This window comes from Microcaecilia unicolor, chromosome 1, assembly GCF_901765095.1.
Source record: "Microcaecilia unicolor chromosome 1, aMicUni1.1, whole genome shotgun sequence".
Taxonomy (NCBI): domain Eukaryota; kingdom Metazoa; phylum Chordata; class Amphibia; order Gymnophiona; family Siphonopidae; genus Microcaecilia; species Microcaecilia unicolor.
This window is the reverse complement of record NC_044031.1, coordinates 769,506,327-769,520,003: the sequence shown is the minus strand read 5'-3', so window position 1 is coordinate 769,520,003 and position 13,677 is coordinate 769,506,327. Positions and strand designations below refer to the sequence as shown.

The window sequence follows — 13,677 nt, the reverse complement described above, 5'->3', positions numbered from 1 at the left end:
TGGCTACTGTTGGAAGCTGGATACTGGGCTAGATGGACCACTGGTCTGACCCAGTATGGCTGTTCTTATGTTCTTAATTTCAAACCTGCCTATCTGGTATCAGATGTTCCAGCTGAATGTAGTACATTGGATAGACATTTATGTGGTATCCCAGTCAGCATCTGACTGCATTTCATTGGCTGCGGTAATCACGCATTGATCATGGCATGTGGAGGAGTGGCCTAGTGGTGGTGGACTTTGGTCCTGAGGAACTGAGTTTGATTCCCGGCATAGGCAGCTCCTTGTGACTCTGGGCAAGTCACTTAACCCTCCATTGCCTCATGTAAGCCGCATTGAGCCTGCCATGAGTGGGAAAGCGCAGGGTACAAATGTAACAAAAATAAAATAGATACTATTGGACATTCTACATGGAATGTTGCTATTCCACTAGCAACATTCCATGTAGAAGGCTGTGCAGGACGTCAGACTCGCAGAAGCCTGCGTGGCCACATTGCTGATCTGCAAGGGCCGACTTCTACATGGAATGTTGCTAGTGGAATAGAATCTCAAATAGTAGCAACAGTGGAGGAGTGGCCTAGTGGTTAGGGTGGTGGACTTTGGTCCTGGGGAGCTGAGTTTGATTCCCACTTCAGGCACAGGCAGCTCCTTGTGACTCTGGGCAAGTCACTTAACCCTCCATTGCCCCATGTAAGCCGCATTGAGCCTGCCATGAGTGGGAAAGCGCGGGGTACAAATGTAACTAAAAAAATAAAATGTTATTAAATCCACAAAAAAAAAGAGTTTGAAACAATTTTTGCAGTACTCTCACTTGTTCAAATAAAAACACCATTAAACAAAGAAGACCTCAAATCTCGGGACAGCAACAATTACCAAGGTATTGAAATATTCCACTATCTTAAATGGGAGTCAGATACTAGAATTGGTCAAATGAGATAAAGTGAAAGGAGAAAAAAGAATCAGTACAAAAAAACTCCCAGACCATGGAGAAAAATTACTGATTCAAAGAGAATGTACATGGAGTGATACAGAGGCATTATAATATTGCCGGTCTTGTTTTGCATCCTTTTCCTCCTGTTTGCTTTTTTGGCCACCGCCACACACTGGGCAGAAGATTTCAGCGTATTATCTACAACGACCCCCAGATCTTTTTCATGATTATACCTTACCTTGATTTCTATCAATGGCAGATGTAAATCAAGGTAAGGTTTACATAAAAAGTAGCACATATGAGTTTATCTTGTTGGGCAGACTGGATGGATGGTGCAGGTCTTTTTCTGCCATCATTTACTAGTTACTATGTAGAAAAGAGGTGGCCGAACCATCAGAGCAACTGGAGGACAAAATGAATGAGACATCAGTGAATGTGGCCACGACGAGGGAAATGCAGAAGAACAAGCAGAAGACAGAGCAGCTGAGCTCCTGCACTGTGGGAAATGGAGAGGAAAGAACCTAAGTTATACCCGACTCTAGCAAACAAAGCGTGATCATTAAAATCAATTAAGACATAACCAGCATATTTATTATGTATTTCATTTCAATTACCTGATTGTCTTATCCTATATAATAAAACGCACCTCCAACATTCTGAAGCCGAGAAAGTGAAGCCTTCAAGCCTTGAAGCACTCCTGCAACGTTCCGGAACTACGTGTCGTCAATTGAGGAGATAGAGCCTTACAGAGCACACAAATGCTTCAAGGCTTTACTTTCTCACACACACACACTCACTCTCTGTCTCTCATATACACTCTCTCTCACACACACATACTCTGTCTCTTACACACTCTCTCTCTCTCTGACACAAACACACACACTCTGTCTGTCTGTCTGTCTGTCTCTCTCACTCATTCTCTCTCACAAACACACTCCATCTCTCACCCACACACTCTCTAACATACACACTTTGAGGAAAGGGGGCATGGAACACGCTGGGGAGGAGAGGGAGGGGGCCTGGAACTCGGAGGGAAGGGGGGGGCCAAGAACTCGGAGGAGAGGAGGGAGGGGGCCTGCACCTCAGACGGAAGGGGGGCCTGGAACTCGGAGGAGAGGGAGGGAGGGAGGGAAGGAGGGGGTCATGGAACTCGGAGCCCCACACACACACACTCACTCTCTTTCTCTCACATACACTCTCTCTCACACACTCTGTCTCTCACACACTCTGTCTCTCACACACACACTATCTCTCTCTCTCTCTCTCTCTCACACACTCACATACAATCTGTCTCTCACACACACTCTCTCTCTCTCTCTGACACAAACACACACACACTCTGTCTCTCACTCATTCTCTCTCTCTCTCACTCACACACACACTCCATCTCTCACACACACACACTCTCTCTCTCTCTCTCTCTCAAACATACACACTCAGAGGAAAACCTTGCTAACGCCCATTTAATTTGTGTCAGAAATGGGCCTGTTTTACTAGTTAGTAATAAAGCACAGTGCATTATACAAAGTGCAATCCACTAGAGATTTCTGCTAAGTGAACAACAAAGGACAATCGAGAACGTGAGAATAAAGACAAGGAAAAGTGCCCAAGAGGAAACTGTTCTTACTCCAGGAAGCGTGTGATGTAGTCACGGCTGCAGTGGGACCAAGTTAGGGGCGATGTGTCATACAACAGCTGAGGGGACATGATAAAAGGCTTTTTTCCGACAGGTTCACAATCATTACCACTTCCATCATGCTGAATCCCGAAACTGTGGGAGAAAAAAAGCAGTAATCACACCACAATAAGGTGGGAGAGAAAGGAAATGCATCATGGGGAGAAGGGAACTGCAGGAGAAGAGAATGGGTGAGCATACATTGACAAGGAGAGAGAGAAGGGAAAGGAAGCATGCCATGGGGAGAAGGGAGGTGAACATACCATGATGGGGAGAAAGAGGAGAGAAGGGAAGCATGCCATGAGAGATGGAAGCTGTGGGAGAAGTTGAGAGGTCTATAAAATAATGAGTGGAGTGGAATAGGTAGATGTGAATTGATTGTTTACTGTTTCCAAAAATACAGGGCTAGGGGGAACGCAATGAAGCTACAAAGTAGTAAATTTAAAATAAATCTGAGAAAATGTTTCTTCACTCAACGTGTAATTAAACTCTGGAATTTGTTGCCAGAGAATGTAGTAAAAGCAGTTAGCTTAGCAGGGTTTAAAAAAGGATTGGATGGCTTCCTAAAGGAAAAGTCCATAGACCATTATTAAAATGGACTTGGGGAAAATCCACCGCTTATTTCTAGGATAAGCAGCATAAAATGTATTGTACTTTTTGGGGATCTTGCCAGGTACTTGTGACCTGGATTGGCCACTGTTGGAAACAGGATGCTGGGCTTGATGGACCTTTGGTCTGTCCCACTGTGGCAATACTTATGTACTTATGTACATACCATGTCAGAGAGAGAAGGGAAAGTCATGGGGAAAGGGGAGATGTAGGAGAAAAGAAGAGGTGAGTATACCATAACAGAAAGAGAAATAATGGAAGGACAGTGTGCCTTCGAGAGAGATGACCTGTAGGAGAAGCGAATGAGTGAGCATACCACGACATGGAGAAAGAGAAGGGCGTGTGCAATAGGTAGAGGAAAGCTGTAGGAGAAGAGATTGAACATATCATTACAGGGAAAGAGAAAAGTGAAAGGGAGTACACCATGGGGGGAAGGGAGCTATGGGAGAAGAGACGTGAGCAGTAGGTAGAGGGGAGCTGTGCGAGAAGAGGTGAACATACCATGATGGGGAGAGAGAAAGAAGGAAACAGAGTGTGCAATGGGGGAAGGGGAGCTGTAAACATACTATTACGGGACAGAGAGAAGTGAACGGGAGCACAGCGTGGGGAGAAGAGAAGGGAAGGAAAGCATGCCATGGGAGGAGGGGAGTTCTGCGAGAAGAGGTGAACATACCATGATGGGGAGGCAGAGAAGAGCACACCATGGGGACAAAGGAACTGTGAGAGAATAGAAGCAGCGAGCATACTATGACACACAGAGAGAAGGGAAGTGGGGGTGTGCAATAAGGGTAGAGGAGCAATGGGAAAAGAGAAGGGAAGGGGAGCCATGGGCAGAGAAGAGCAACGGACGTGACGGGAAGAGATGGAGAAGAGAAAAAGGACATGATGTAAGAGTGAATAGGAGAGATGGAGGATGGGACACAAAATCAGTAATTGTCTCCAATCTTTCTCTTTGATTATTGGAATTCATTAACAGCTTTAACAAAGAGGTCGTGTACAGCAAGTACAGTTTAACATAAAACATAACAATAGCAAAATAACCAAACATAAATACAATAAATGATGGCAAATTTAATTCTAGTTATAGAACTAACATGATACTAGAAATATAAGTGTGAGCAGAATACGAATGATACCATAATAGAGAGAGAGAGAGAGAGAGAGCACAAAATAACATTCAAATAACACAAACACAAGTTTATCTCATTTACTGAATTTATTTTATATTTGGTCATTTTACTATTGTTAAGCTGTTAACAAAATTGTAAGTTTTATGTTAAACTGTACCTGATGTACATCACACCTTGGGTGAAACTCTTTATAAAGGCGGTTAATAAATCCCAATAAAGAAATATGACACAATGCTAGCATAAAACCAATGAAACACCTAACAGACACATTAGAAGATTCAACTTACACAGATCTAATGCTAACAATGCAATGAAACATTTTACTATATAGGTGAGGGAGAACGTGCAGCTTAGATGGGGACAAGATGGGTAGTATAAAACCAACTGGGATAAACAGATAAAGGAGCTGGTAAATGCTCCAAACTCATTTCAGAGTACAGACAGCATTTCTGATTAATATATAGCGGGACTGCAAGGGATGGGGGCAGTTCACCTAGAGTCAAGGCCACTCTACTGCAGGCCCTTACGGGTAGGACACTGCTTTCTCCTACAACAGAGTTTCCCAAACCTGACACCTGGAGGCACCCCAGCCAGACAGGATTTTGGGATATCCACAATGAATATTCATGAGAGAGAGCTGCACACAATGGAGGCAGTTCATTTAAATCTATCATGAATATTCATTCTGGAAATCCCAGGACCAGATTTGGGAACCATTGTCCTACAGTGTTTGTGGACCACAAGTCAGTGAACTGAGATTTGCACCTGGTTATGGGTATTGCTTCCAGGAGAAGTGTACGAGATGCTTCATGTTGCTGATTAGAGCAACCAAACAAAGCAAACACTGGGCCTTCAGGATTGAAAAAAATGTAGTTCTTTATTTATAATGGAGACCCGACACGGTCCGTGTTTCGGCGTACAAACACCTGCATCAGGGGTCAAGGGACTCCTATAGGTCAGCAAGATAACCTGATTGTTTATTCCACGTCTTTGTCAACTTATTATCTTGCTGACCTATAGGAGTCCCTTGACCCCTGATACAGGCGTTTGTACGCCGAAACACGGACCGTGTCGGGTCTCCATTATAAATAAAGTACTACATTTTTCTCAATCCTGAAGGCCCAGTGTTTGCTTTTGTATACTGTATTCCCTCTTTTTTGTGGCTGATTAGAGCAAGACAGGATTGGGAGGGGGGTTCACTACAGCTGTCCAGACAAAAACAGGGCCCAGAGCAATAGAGTTAGAACACACCGAGAGAAGGGGGTTCCTGACCCTGATCTCGGGGCAGTAATGAACTTATACTGCTGCTCTTCTTAAAGAAATTCAAACCAGACATTGCATACAGCCAGCAAAAACTATGATGGGCTCTGCCTGTGTGATGACATGGAAGGAGGGAGTCCACTCTTGCCTGCCTCACATCAACTTCTGAAGGATGGAACCCTTTCACCAGAATGTGGGGCTACGTGGAGGGGCATAATCGAAAGGGGCGCCCAAGCTTTTCTGGACATCCTCGCAGGACGTCCCGGCGAAGGGGCAGGGAAGCCCGTATTACTGAAACAAGATGGGCATCCATCTTTCGTTTCGATAATACGGTCGGGGACGCCCAAATCGTGAAATTTAGGTCATCCCTACAGATGGTCATCCTTAGACTTGGTCGTTTCTGATTTTCGGCGATAATGGAAACTAAAGACGCCCATCTCAGAAACGACCAAATGCAAGCCCTTTGGTCATGGGAGGAGCCAGCATTCGTAGTGCACTGGTCCCCCTGACATGCCAGGACACCAACCAGGCACCCTAGGGGGCACTGCAGTGGACTTCAGAAAAAGCTCCCAGGTATATAGCTCCCTTACCTTGTGTGCTGAGCCCCCAAAACCCACTCTCCACAATTGTACACCACTATCATAGCCCTTAGGGGTGAAGGGAGGCACCTAGATGTGAGTACAGTGGGTTTCTGGTGGGTTTTGAAGGGCTTACATTTACCATCACAAGTGTAACAGGTAGGGGGGGGGGGCTGGGTCCGCCTGCCTAAAGTGCACTGAACCCACTAAAACTGCTCTAGGGACCTGTATACTGCTGTGATGAACCTGAGTATGACATTTGAGGCTGGCATAGAGGCTAGCACAAAATATTTAAAAAAATTTTTTTTGAGGGTGGGAGAGAGTTAGTGACCACTGGGGGAGTTAGGGGAAGTCATTCCTGATTCCCTACGGTGGTCATCTGGTCAGTTCGGGCACCTTTTTGTGCCTTAGTCGTAAGAAAAAAAAAAACAGGTAAAGTCGTCCAAGTGTTCGTCAGGGACACCCTTTTTTTTTTTTCCATTATGGGTCGAGGACGCCCATGTATTAGGCATGCCCAAGTCCCACCTTTGCTACGCCTCCGACACGCCCCCGGGAACTTTGTTCATCCCTGCGGCGGAAAGCAGTTGGTGACGCCCAAAATCGGCTTTCCATTATACCGATTTGGGCGACCCTGTGAGAAGGACGCCCATCTTGCGATTTGTGTCGAAAGATGGGCACCCTTCTCTTTCAAAAATAAGCTTGATAGTCACGTGAGCAGCCCTTTCAGCAGCACTGCAGGAAAACGTGCAGAAGAGGGAGCAGTACCTGTGTCCCAGTTCATGTGCCACAGTGAAGGCCAGGGGAAGGCCTGTGTCTTCATTGATGTTACAGCTGCGATGGGGCTGGCACATACCAGAGACATGAGACAGTCCCAGCGTCTCACACGGCCGGTTCATTGCAGCACAAATGTCTTTCCTGTCACAGCCAGCAAAAAGAACACAGCAAACACGGGGTTAAAATGTACTCCAGAAACAAAGAGCATAAAGAAAAGAAAAGAGCAGGCCATATTCAAAAAGTCAGGGAGTGGATGACTTATGTGCATATCTCTGTTGCTAAATAGACATGGAAAACACAGGACAGCCTTCCAGCCCACACCAGACCTAAGCACATCACGCTGGCCATATAGAAGGGACTTCTGAAAAGGTGTTGAGAGAAAGAGTGACCTAATGGTTAGTGCAGTGGGTTGCAGACCTGGGCAACTGGGTTTGATTCCTGTTGCTACCTGGTGCAGTGGGTCGAAATCCTGGGGAAGCAGGTAGAATTCCCTTTGCAGCCGTGTGTGACCCCGGGCAAGTCACTTAACCCTCCGTTGCCCCAGGTACAACAGTAGTACAATGTACTACTTAGACTGTGAGCCCACTAGGACCAGACCTAGTACCTGTAAAATGACACTGTAAACCCTTAGGTCTACACAGTATATTTGTTACATTTGTACCCCACATTTTCCCACCTATTTGCAGGCTCAACGTGGCTTACATAGTACCGTAAAGGCGTTCGCCTAGTCCGGTAGAGAAAGCAAGTACAAGGTTATGTTGTGGTTGAATGAGGAAGATGTGTATCAGATATCATGAGGGTCGAGGGGAGTGGAGATTATATATTGTCCAGTACCATCATTGGTATTACTGAAAAGAAATGCAGCATTCTAAGTGCAAATCGACATCAGTAATTACACGTATAATTGCTGTTACAGAATTTGAGTTTAAGTCTGCATGTGCCAATATTTTGGTGTGGGAGCTCACGCCATGTCAAAGGCTGCTATAAATGACCCTGACTAAATGATGTACTAGCATGCATGACCGACAGAATTTAAGAATCTTAGCACATGAGTGCTGGGTGCACCCCTGACCCGCCCATGTCCACGTCCCTCTTGCAGTAACACACTATAGATTTTGCATACTGTTTCTAGAATAGAAAACTAAGTGGAGGAGTGGCCTAGTGGTTAGGATGGTGGACTTTGGTCCTGGGGAACTGAGGAACTGAGTTTGATTCCCACTTCAGGCACAGGCAGCTCCTTGTGACTCTGGGCAAGTCACTTAACCCTCCATTGCCCCATGTAAGCCACATTGAGTCTGCCATGAGTGGGAAAGTGCAGGGTACAAATGTAACAAAAATAAAATAGATACTATTGGAGATTCTACATGGAATGTTGCTATTCCACTAGCAACATTCCATGTAGAAGGCTGCGCGGCCACATTGGTGATCTGCAAGTGTCGACTTCTACATGGAATGTTGCAAGTGGAATAGCAACATTCCATGTAGAATCTCAAATAGTAGCAACAGTGGAGGAGCGGCCTAGTGGTTAGGATGGTGGACGTTGGTCCTGAGGAACTGAGTTCAATTCCCACTTCAGCCACAGGCAGCTCCTTGTGACTCTGGGAAAGTCACTTATCCCTCCATTGCCCCATGTAAGCTCATGAGTGGGAAAGCGCAGGGTACAAATGTAACAAAAATAAAATAGATACTATTGGAGATTCTACATGGAATGTTGCTACTATTGGAGATTCTACATGGAATGTTGCTATTCCACTAGCAACATTCCATGTAGAAGGCTGCACAGGCTTCTGTTTCTGTGAGTCTGACGTCCTGCACGTAAGACTCACAGAAGCAGAAGCCTGCGCGGCCACATTGGTGATCTGCAAGGGCCGACTTCTACATGGAATGTTGCTAGTGGAATAGCAACATTCCATGTAGAATCTCAAATAGTAGCAACAGTGGAGGAGTGGCCTACTACTACTACTACTTAACATTTCTAAAGCGCTACTAGGGTTACGCAGCGCTGTACAATTTAACATAGATGGACGATCCCTGCTCAAGGAGCTTACAATCTAAGAGACAAGTGAATGGACAGTTCGATAGGGGAGGTCAAATTAGGCCAGTCTGGATTTAAAAAGGAGATAGAGCAGCTTTTAAACTAGAAATAGGGGGAAGGCCGACAGTCGCTCAAAAGCGCATGGTTCGGGAAAAGGTATCTTGCAAAGATACCTCACAAACAGGGAAGATAGGGTTTCTGGATAGTGAGGTTGCACAACAGACAGTGGTAGACCAGGTGCCCTTAAATACAACTAAAGATCAGACAAAAGATGTCAAATCAATAGTGTCAGGTACTAAGCATCATGCAAATAAGAACAACAAACATACTCTGAAATGTCTATATGCAAATGCTAGGAGTCTAAGAAATAAGATGGGAGAGTTGGAATATATTGCACTAAATGAAAAATTGGATATAATAGGCATTACTGAGACCTGGTGGAAGGAGGATAACCAGTGGGACACTGTCATACCGGGGTACAAAGTATATCGTAATGATAGGGTAGACCGGACTGGTGGAGGGGTAGCATTGTATATTAACGAGAGCCTTGACTCAGATAGATTACAAATTCAGCAGGACACAAATCACACCTTTGAATCATTGTGGGTTGAAATTCCATGTATAAAAGGGAAAAAAACGGTGATAGGAGTGTACTACCGTCCGCCTCGCCAGGATGAGCAGGTAGACACAGAAATGATAAAATAAATCAGAGACGCGAACAAAATGGGCAATGTGATAATAATGGGTGACTTCAATTATCCAAATATAGACTGGGTAAATGTAACATCGGGACACGCTACAGAGATACAATTCCTTGATGAAATCAAGGACAGCTTTATGGAGCAACTGGTGCAGGAGCTGACGAGAGAAGGAAAAATTCTAGACTTGGTCCTTAGAGGAGCGCATGATCTGGTGAGGGACATTATGGTACCGGGGCCGCTTGATAACAGTGACCATAATATGATCAGTTTTGACATCGACCTTGAAGTAACTGTACACAGAAAGTCAAATACGTTAGCGTTTAACTTTAAAAAAGGAGACTATGATAAAATGAGAAGAACGGTAAAAAAAAAACTTAGGGGGGCAACTGAGAGAGTAAAAACTGTACAACAGGCGTGGACGCTGTTCAAAAATACCATCCTGGAGGCCCAGGCCATACATATTCTGCAAATTAGAAAAGAAAGACGGAAGTCCAAAAGACACCCGGCCTGGTTGAAAAGTGAGGTGAAGGAAGCTATTAGGGCTAAAAGAAACACCTTCAGAAAATGGAAGAAGGAACCGTCTGAAAATAACAAGAAACAGCATAAGGAGTGTCAAAGCAAATGCAAGGCGCAGATTAAGAAGGCCAAGAGGGAGTATGAAAAAAAGATAGCATTAGAGGCAAAAAAACATAGTAAAATTTTTTTTCGGTATATTAAAAGCAGGAAGCCGGCAAAAGAATCGGTTGGGCCGCTGGATGACCGAGGGGTAAAAGACGTAGCGGAGAGACTGAATGAATTCTTTGCTTCGGTCTTCACCGAGGAAGATTTGGGTGGGATACCGGTGTCGGAAATGGTATTTCAAGCGGACGAGTCGGAGAAACTTACTGACTTCACGGTAAACCTGGAGGACGTAATGGGGCAGTTCAGCAAACTGAAGAGTAGCAAATCTCCTGGACCGGATGGTATTCATCCTAGAGTACTGATAGAACTGAAAAATGAGCTTGCGGAGCTACTGCTAGTGATATGCAACTTATCCTTAAAATCGAGCGTGGTTTCGGAAGATTGGAGGGTGGCCAATGTAACGCCCATTTTTAAAAAAGGCTCCAGGGGAGATCCGGGAAATTATAGACCGGTGAGTCTGACGTCGGTGCCAGGGAAAATGGTAGAGGCTATTATTAAAAACAAAATTACAGAGCACATCCGAGGACATGGATTACTGAGACCGAGTCAGCACAGCTTTTGTGTGGGAAAATCTTGCCTGACCAATTTACTTCAATTCTTTGAAGGAGTAAACAAACATGTGGACAAAGGGGAGCCGGTTGATATTGTGTATCTGGATTTTCAAAAGGCGTTTGACAAGGTACCTCATGAAAGGCTACAGAGGAAATTAGAGGGTCATGGGATAGGAGGAAATGTCCTATTGTGGATTAAAAACTGGTTGAAGGATAGGAAACAGAGAGTGGGGTTAAATGGGCAGTATTCACAATGGAGAAGAGTAGTTAGTGGGGTTCCTCAGGGGTCTGTGCACTGCTTTTTAATATATTTATAAATGATTTAGAGATGGGAGTAACTAGCGAGGTAATTAAATTTGCTGATGACACAAAGTTATTCAAAGTCGTTAACTCGCGACAGGATTGTGAAAAATTACAAGAGGACCTTACGAGACTGGGAGACTGGGCGGCTAAATGGCAGATGACATTTAATGTGAGCAAGTGCAAGGTGATGCATGTGGGAAAAAAGAACCTATGAAGAAAGACTAAGGAGGCTAGGGCTATTCAGCTTGGAAAAGAGACGGCTAAGGGGAGACATGATAGAGGTATATAAAATAATGAGTGGAGTGGAACAGGTGGATGTGAAGCGTCTGTTCACGCTTTCCAAAAATACTAGGTCTAGGGGGCATGCGATTAAACTACAGTGTAGTAAATTTAAAACAAATTGGAGAAAATCTTTCTTCACCCAACGTGTAATTAAACTCTGGAATTCATTGCCGGAAAATGTGGTGAAGGCGGTTAGCTTAGCAGAGTTTAAAAAGGGGTTGGACGGTTTCCTAAAGGACAAGTTAATAAACCGCTACTACACGGACTTGGAAAAATCCAAAATCCCAGGAATAACATGTATAGAATGTTTGTACGTTTGGGAAGCTTGCCAGGTGCCCTTGGCCTGGATTGGCCGCTGTCGTGGACAAGATGCTGGGCTCGATGGACCCTTGGTCTTTTCCCAGTATGGCATTACTTATGTACTTATATGTACTTATGGATTTAGTGAACGGTAAGAGATAGGTGCCGAATGCAGCATTGAAGAGGTGGGTTTTAAGCAAAGACTTGAAGATGGGCAGGGAAGGGGCTTGGCGTAAGGGCTCAGGAAGGTTGTTCCAAGCATAGGGTGAGGCGAGGCAGAATGAGCGGAGCCTGGAGTTGGCGGTGTTGGAGAAGGGTACAGAGAGGAGGGATTTGACCTGTGAACGGAGGTTACGGGCGGGAACATAGGGGGAGATGAGGGAGGAGAGGTAGTGAGGGGCAGCGGACTGAATGCATTTGTAGGTAAGAAGGAGAAGCTTGAATTGAATGCGGTATCTGATTGGAAGCCAGTGAAGTGACCTGAGGAGATTCCATGTAGAATCTCAAATAGTAGCAACAGTGGAGGAGAGGCCTAGTGGTTAGGGTGGTGGACTTTGGTCCTGGGGAACTGAGTTTGATTCCCACTTCAGGCACAGGCAGCTCCTTGTGACTCTGGGCAAGTCACTTAACCCTCCATTGCCCCATGTAAGCCACATTGAGCCTGCCATGAGTGGGAAAGCGTGGGGTACAAATGTAACAAAAATAAAAATAATATATGTAAACCGCTTTGAATGTAGTTGCAAAAAACCTCAGAAAGGCAGTATATCAAGTCCCATTTCCCTTTCCCCTTCCTTCGGAGTTACTCTTTGTTGCTGTGTTTGTATTCTGATTTGTATGTCCTGCCCTTGTAGCAGGCTCGGGACCCTTTGTTTCTCCCCGTGGGGGTTGTTTGTTTGCTCTTTCCCTGTACTGCAGTGTTCCCTGCCTCTGGCAGCTGTGTGTTTGAGCTTGGTTTAACTCTTTCTCTGCAGAGTTTTCCTGCTTTTGGCAGTTGTCTGCTTGGTGCAGTTTTGTGACTGTCAGTCCTTTCTTTGCTGTAATTATCTTCTGTATTGCTGAGCACTGTTCCTTTCTGTGCTGGGGGTGTGTTAGGCACCGCACTCCACCGTTTTGCTGACTTTTCCCTCTCCTGTCCGCTGAGGATCTCTGCTTACAGTATCTTTATTTCTCAGTCCCTCATTTCCTTTGTGTGCCGTGGAGTATTGATTGACGTGTTTCTGTGTGTGCTTCCTTTTCTCCTTGATTGCCTAGGGCACTGCCTTGTGTTTCTTGTAGATACGTCTGTCAGTTTCTTTTCCTATGTGTCCTTAGCCAGCACCGTAGGTGTGCTGGTGCCCTAGTTCCCGTGGAGACCGCCTAGTTTTTTCCTCTTTCTCCCCTCCCTACGTAAGAGTCGGTTCCGGTTAGGCCATGAGGCCCGCAAGCTTGAATTCTGAGTAAATGGGTTCCCGATCGGCCGTGAGGCCCACCTGAATGCCCTATCTTTCCTTTTCTGGAGGTGCAAGTTGGTTGCTGCGTGTATGTGCAGGACATGGTAGCTGGGGTAGTGTGTAGCACCAGCTCGGTCCACTCTGGCCTTGGCCTAATACCTATTCTAGGCCTCAGCCTGGGCCCAAGGGCTCACAACCAGACTAACAAAGGAGAAATCAGTGAGCATGGATGGTTAGGGGAGGGTAGAGGAGAATCGCTGGACATGGATGGGAGGGGAGGGCAGGGGAGAGAGGAGAATCGTTGGACATGGGAGGGGAGGATAGGGAGCAAAGGAGAATCGCTGGACATGGATGGGAGGGGAGGGGAGGGAAGAAGAGAATTGTTGGACATAGAGGGGAGGGCAAGGGAGAGAGGAGAGTTGCTGGACATGGATGGAGGA

The 13,677-nt window shown here is 45.5% G+C and overlaps 1 protein-coding gene across 4 annotated transcripts in view; it reads right to left on the bottom strand.

Moving 5' to 3' along the window:
• Window positions 1-13,677, bottom strand: part of ADAMTS7 (ADAM metallopeptidase with thrombospondin type 1 motif 7) — a 218,563-nt gene that overhangs the window by 111,659 nt on the left and 93,227 nt on the right. For all 4 annotated transcript variants that reach the window (XM_030189820.1, XM_030189821.1, XM_030189823.1 and 1 more), the window contains exons 7-8: window positions 6,946-7,095; window positions 2,556-2,699 (exon numbers count right to left, since the gene is read on the bottom strand). In XM_030189820.1, coding sequence (XP_030045680.1) covers window positions 2,556-2,699; window positions 6,946-7,095 — 294 coding nt within the window. The remainder of the gene's footprint in view (window positions 1-2,555; window positions 2,700-6,945; window positions 7,096-13,677) is intronic.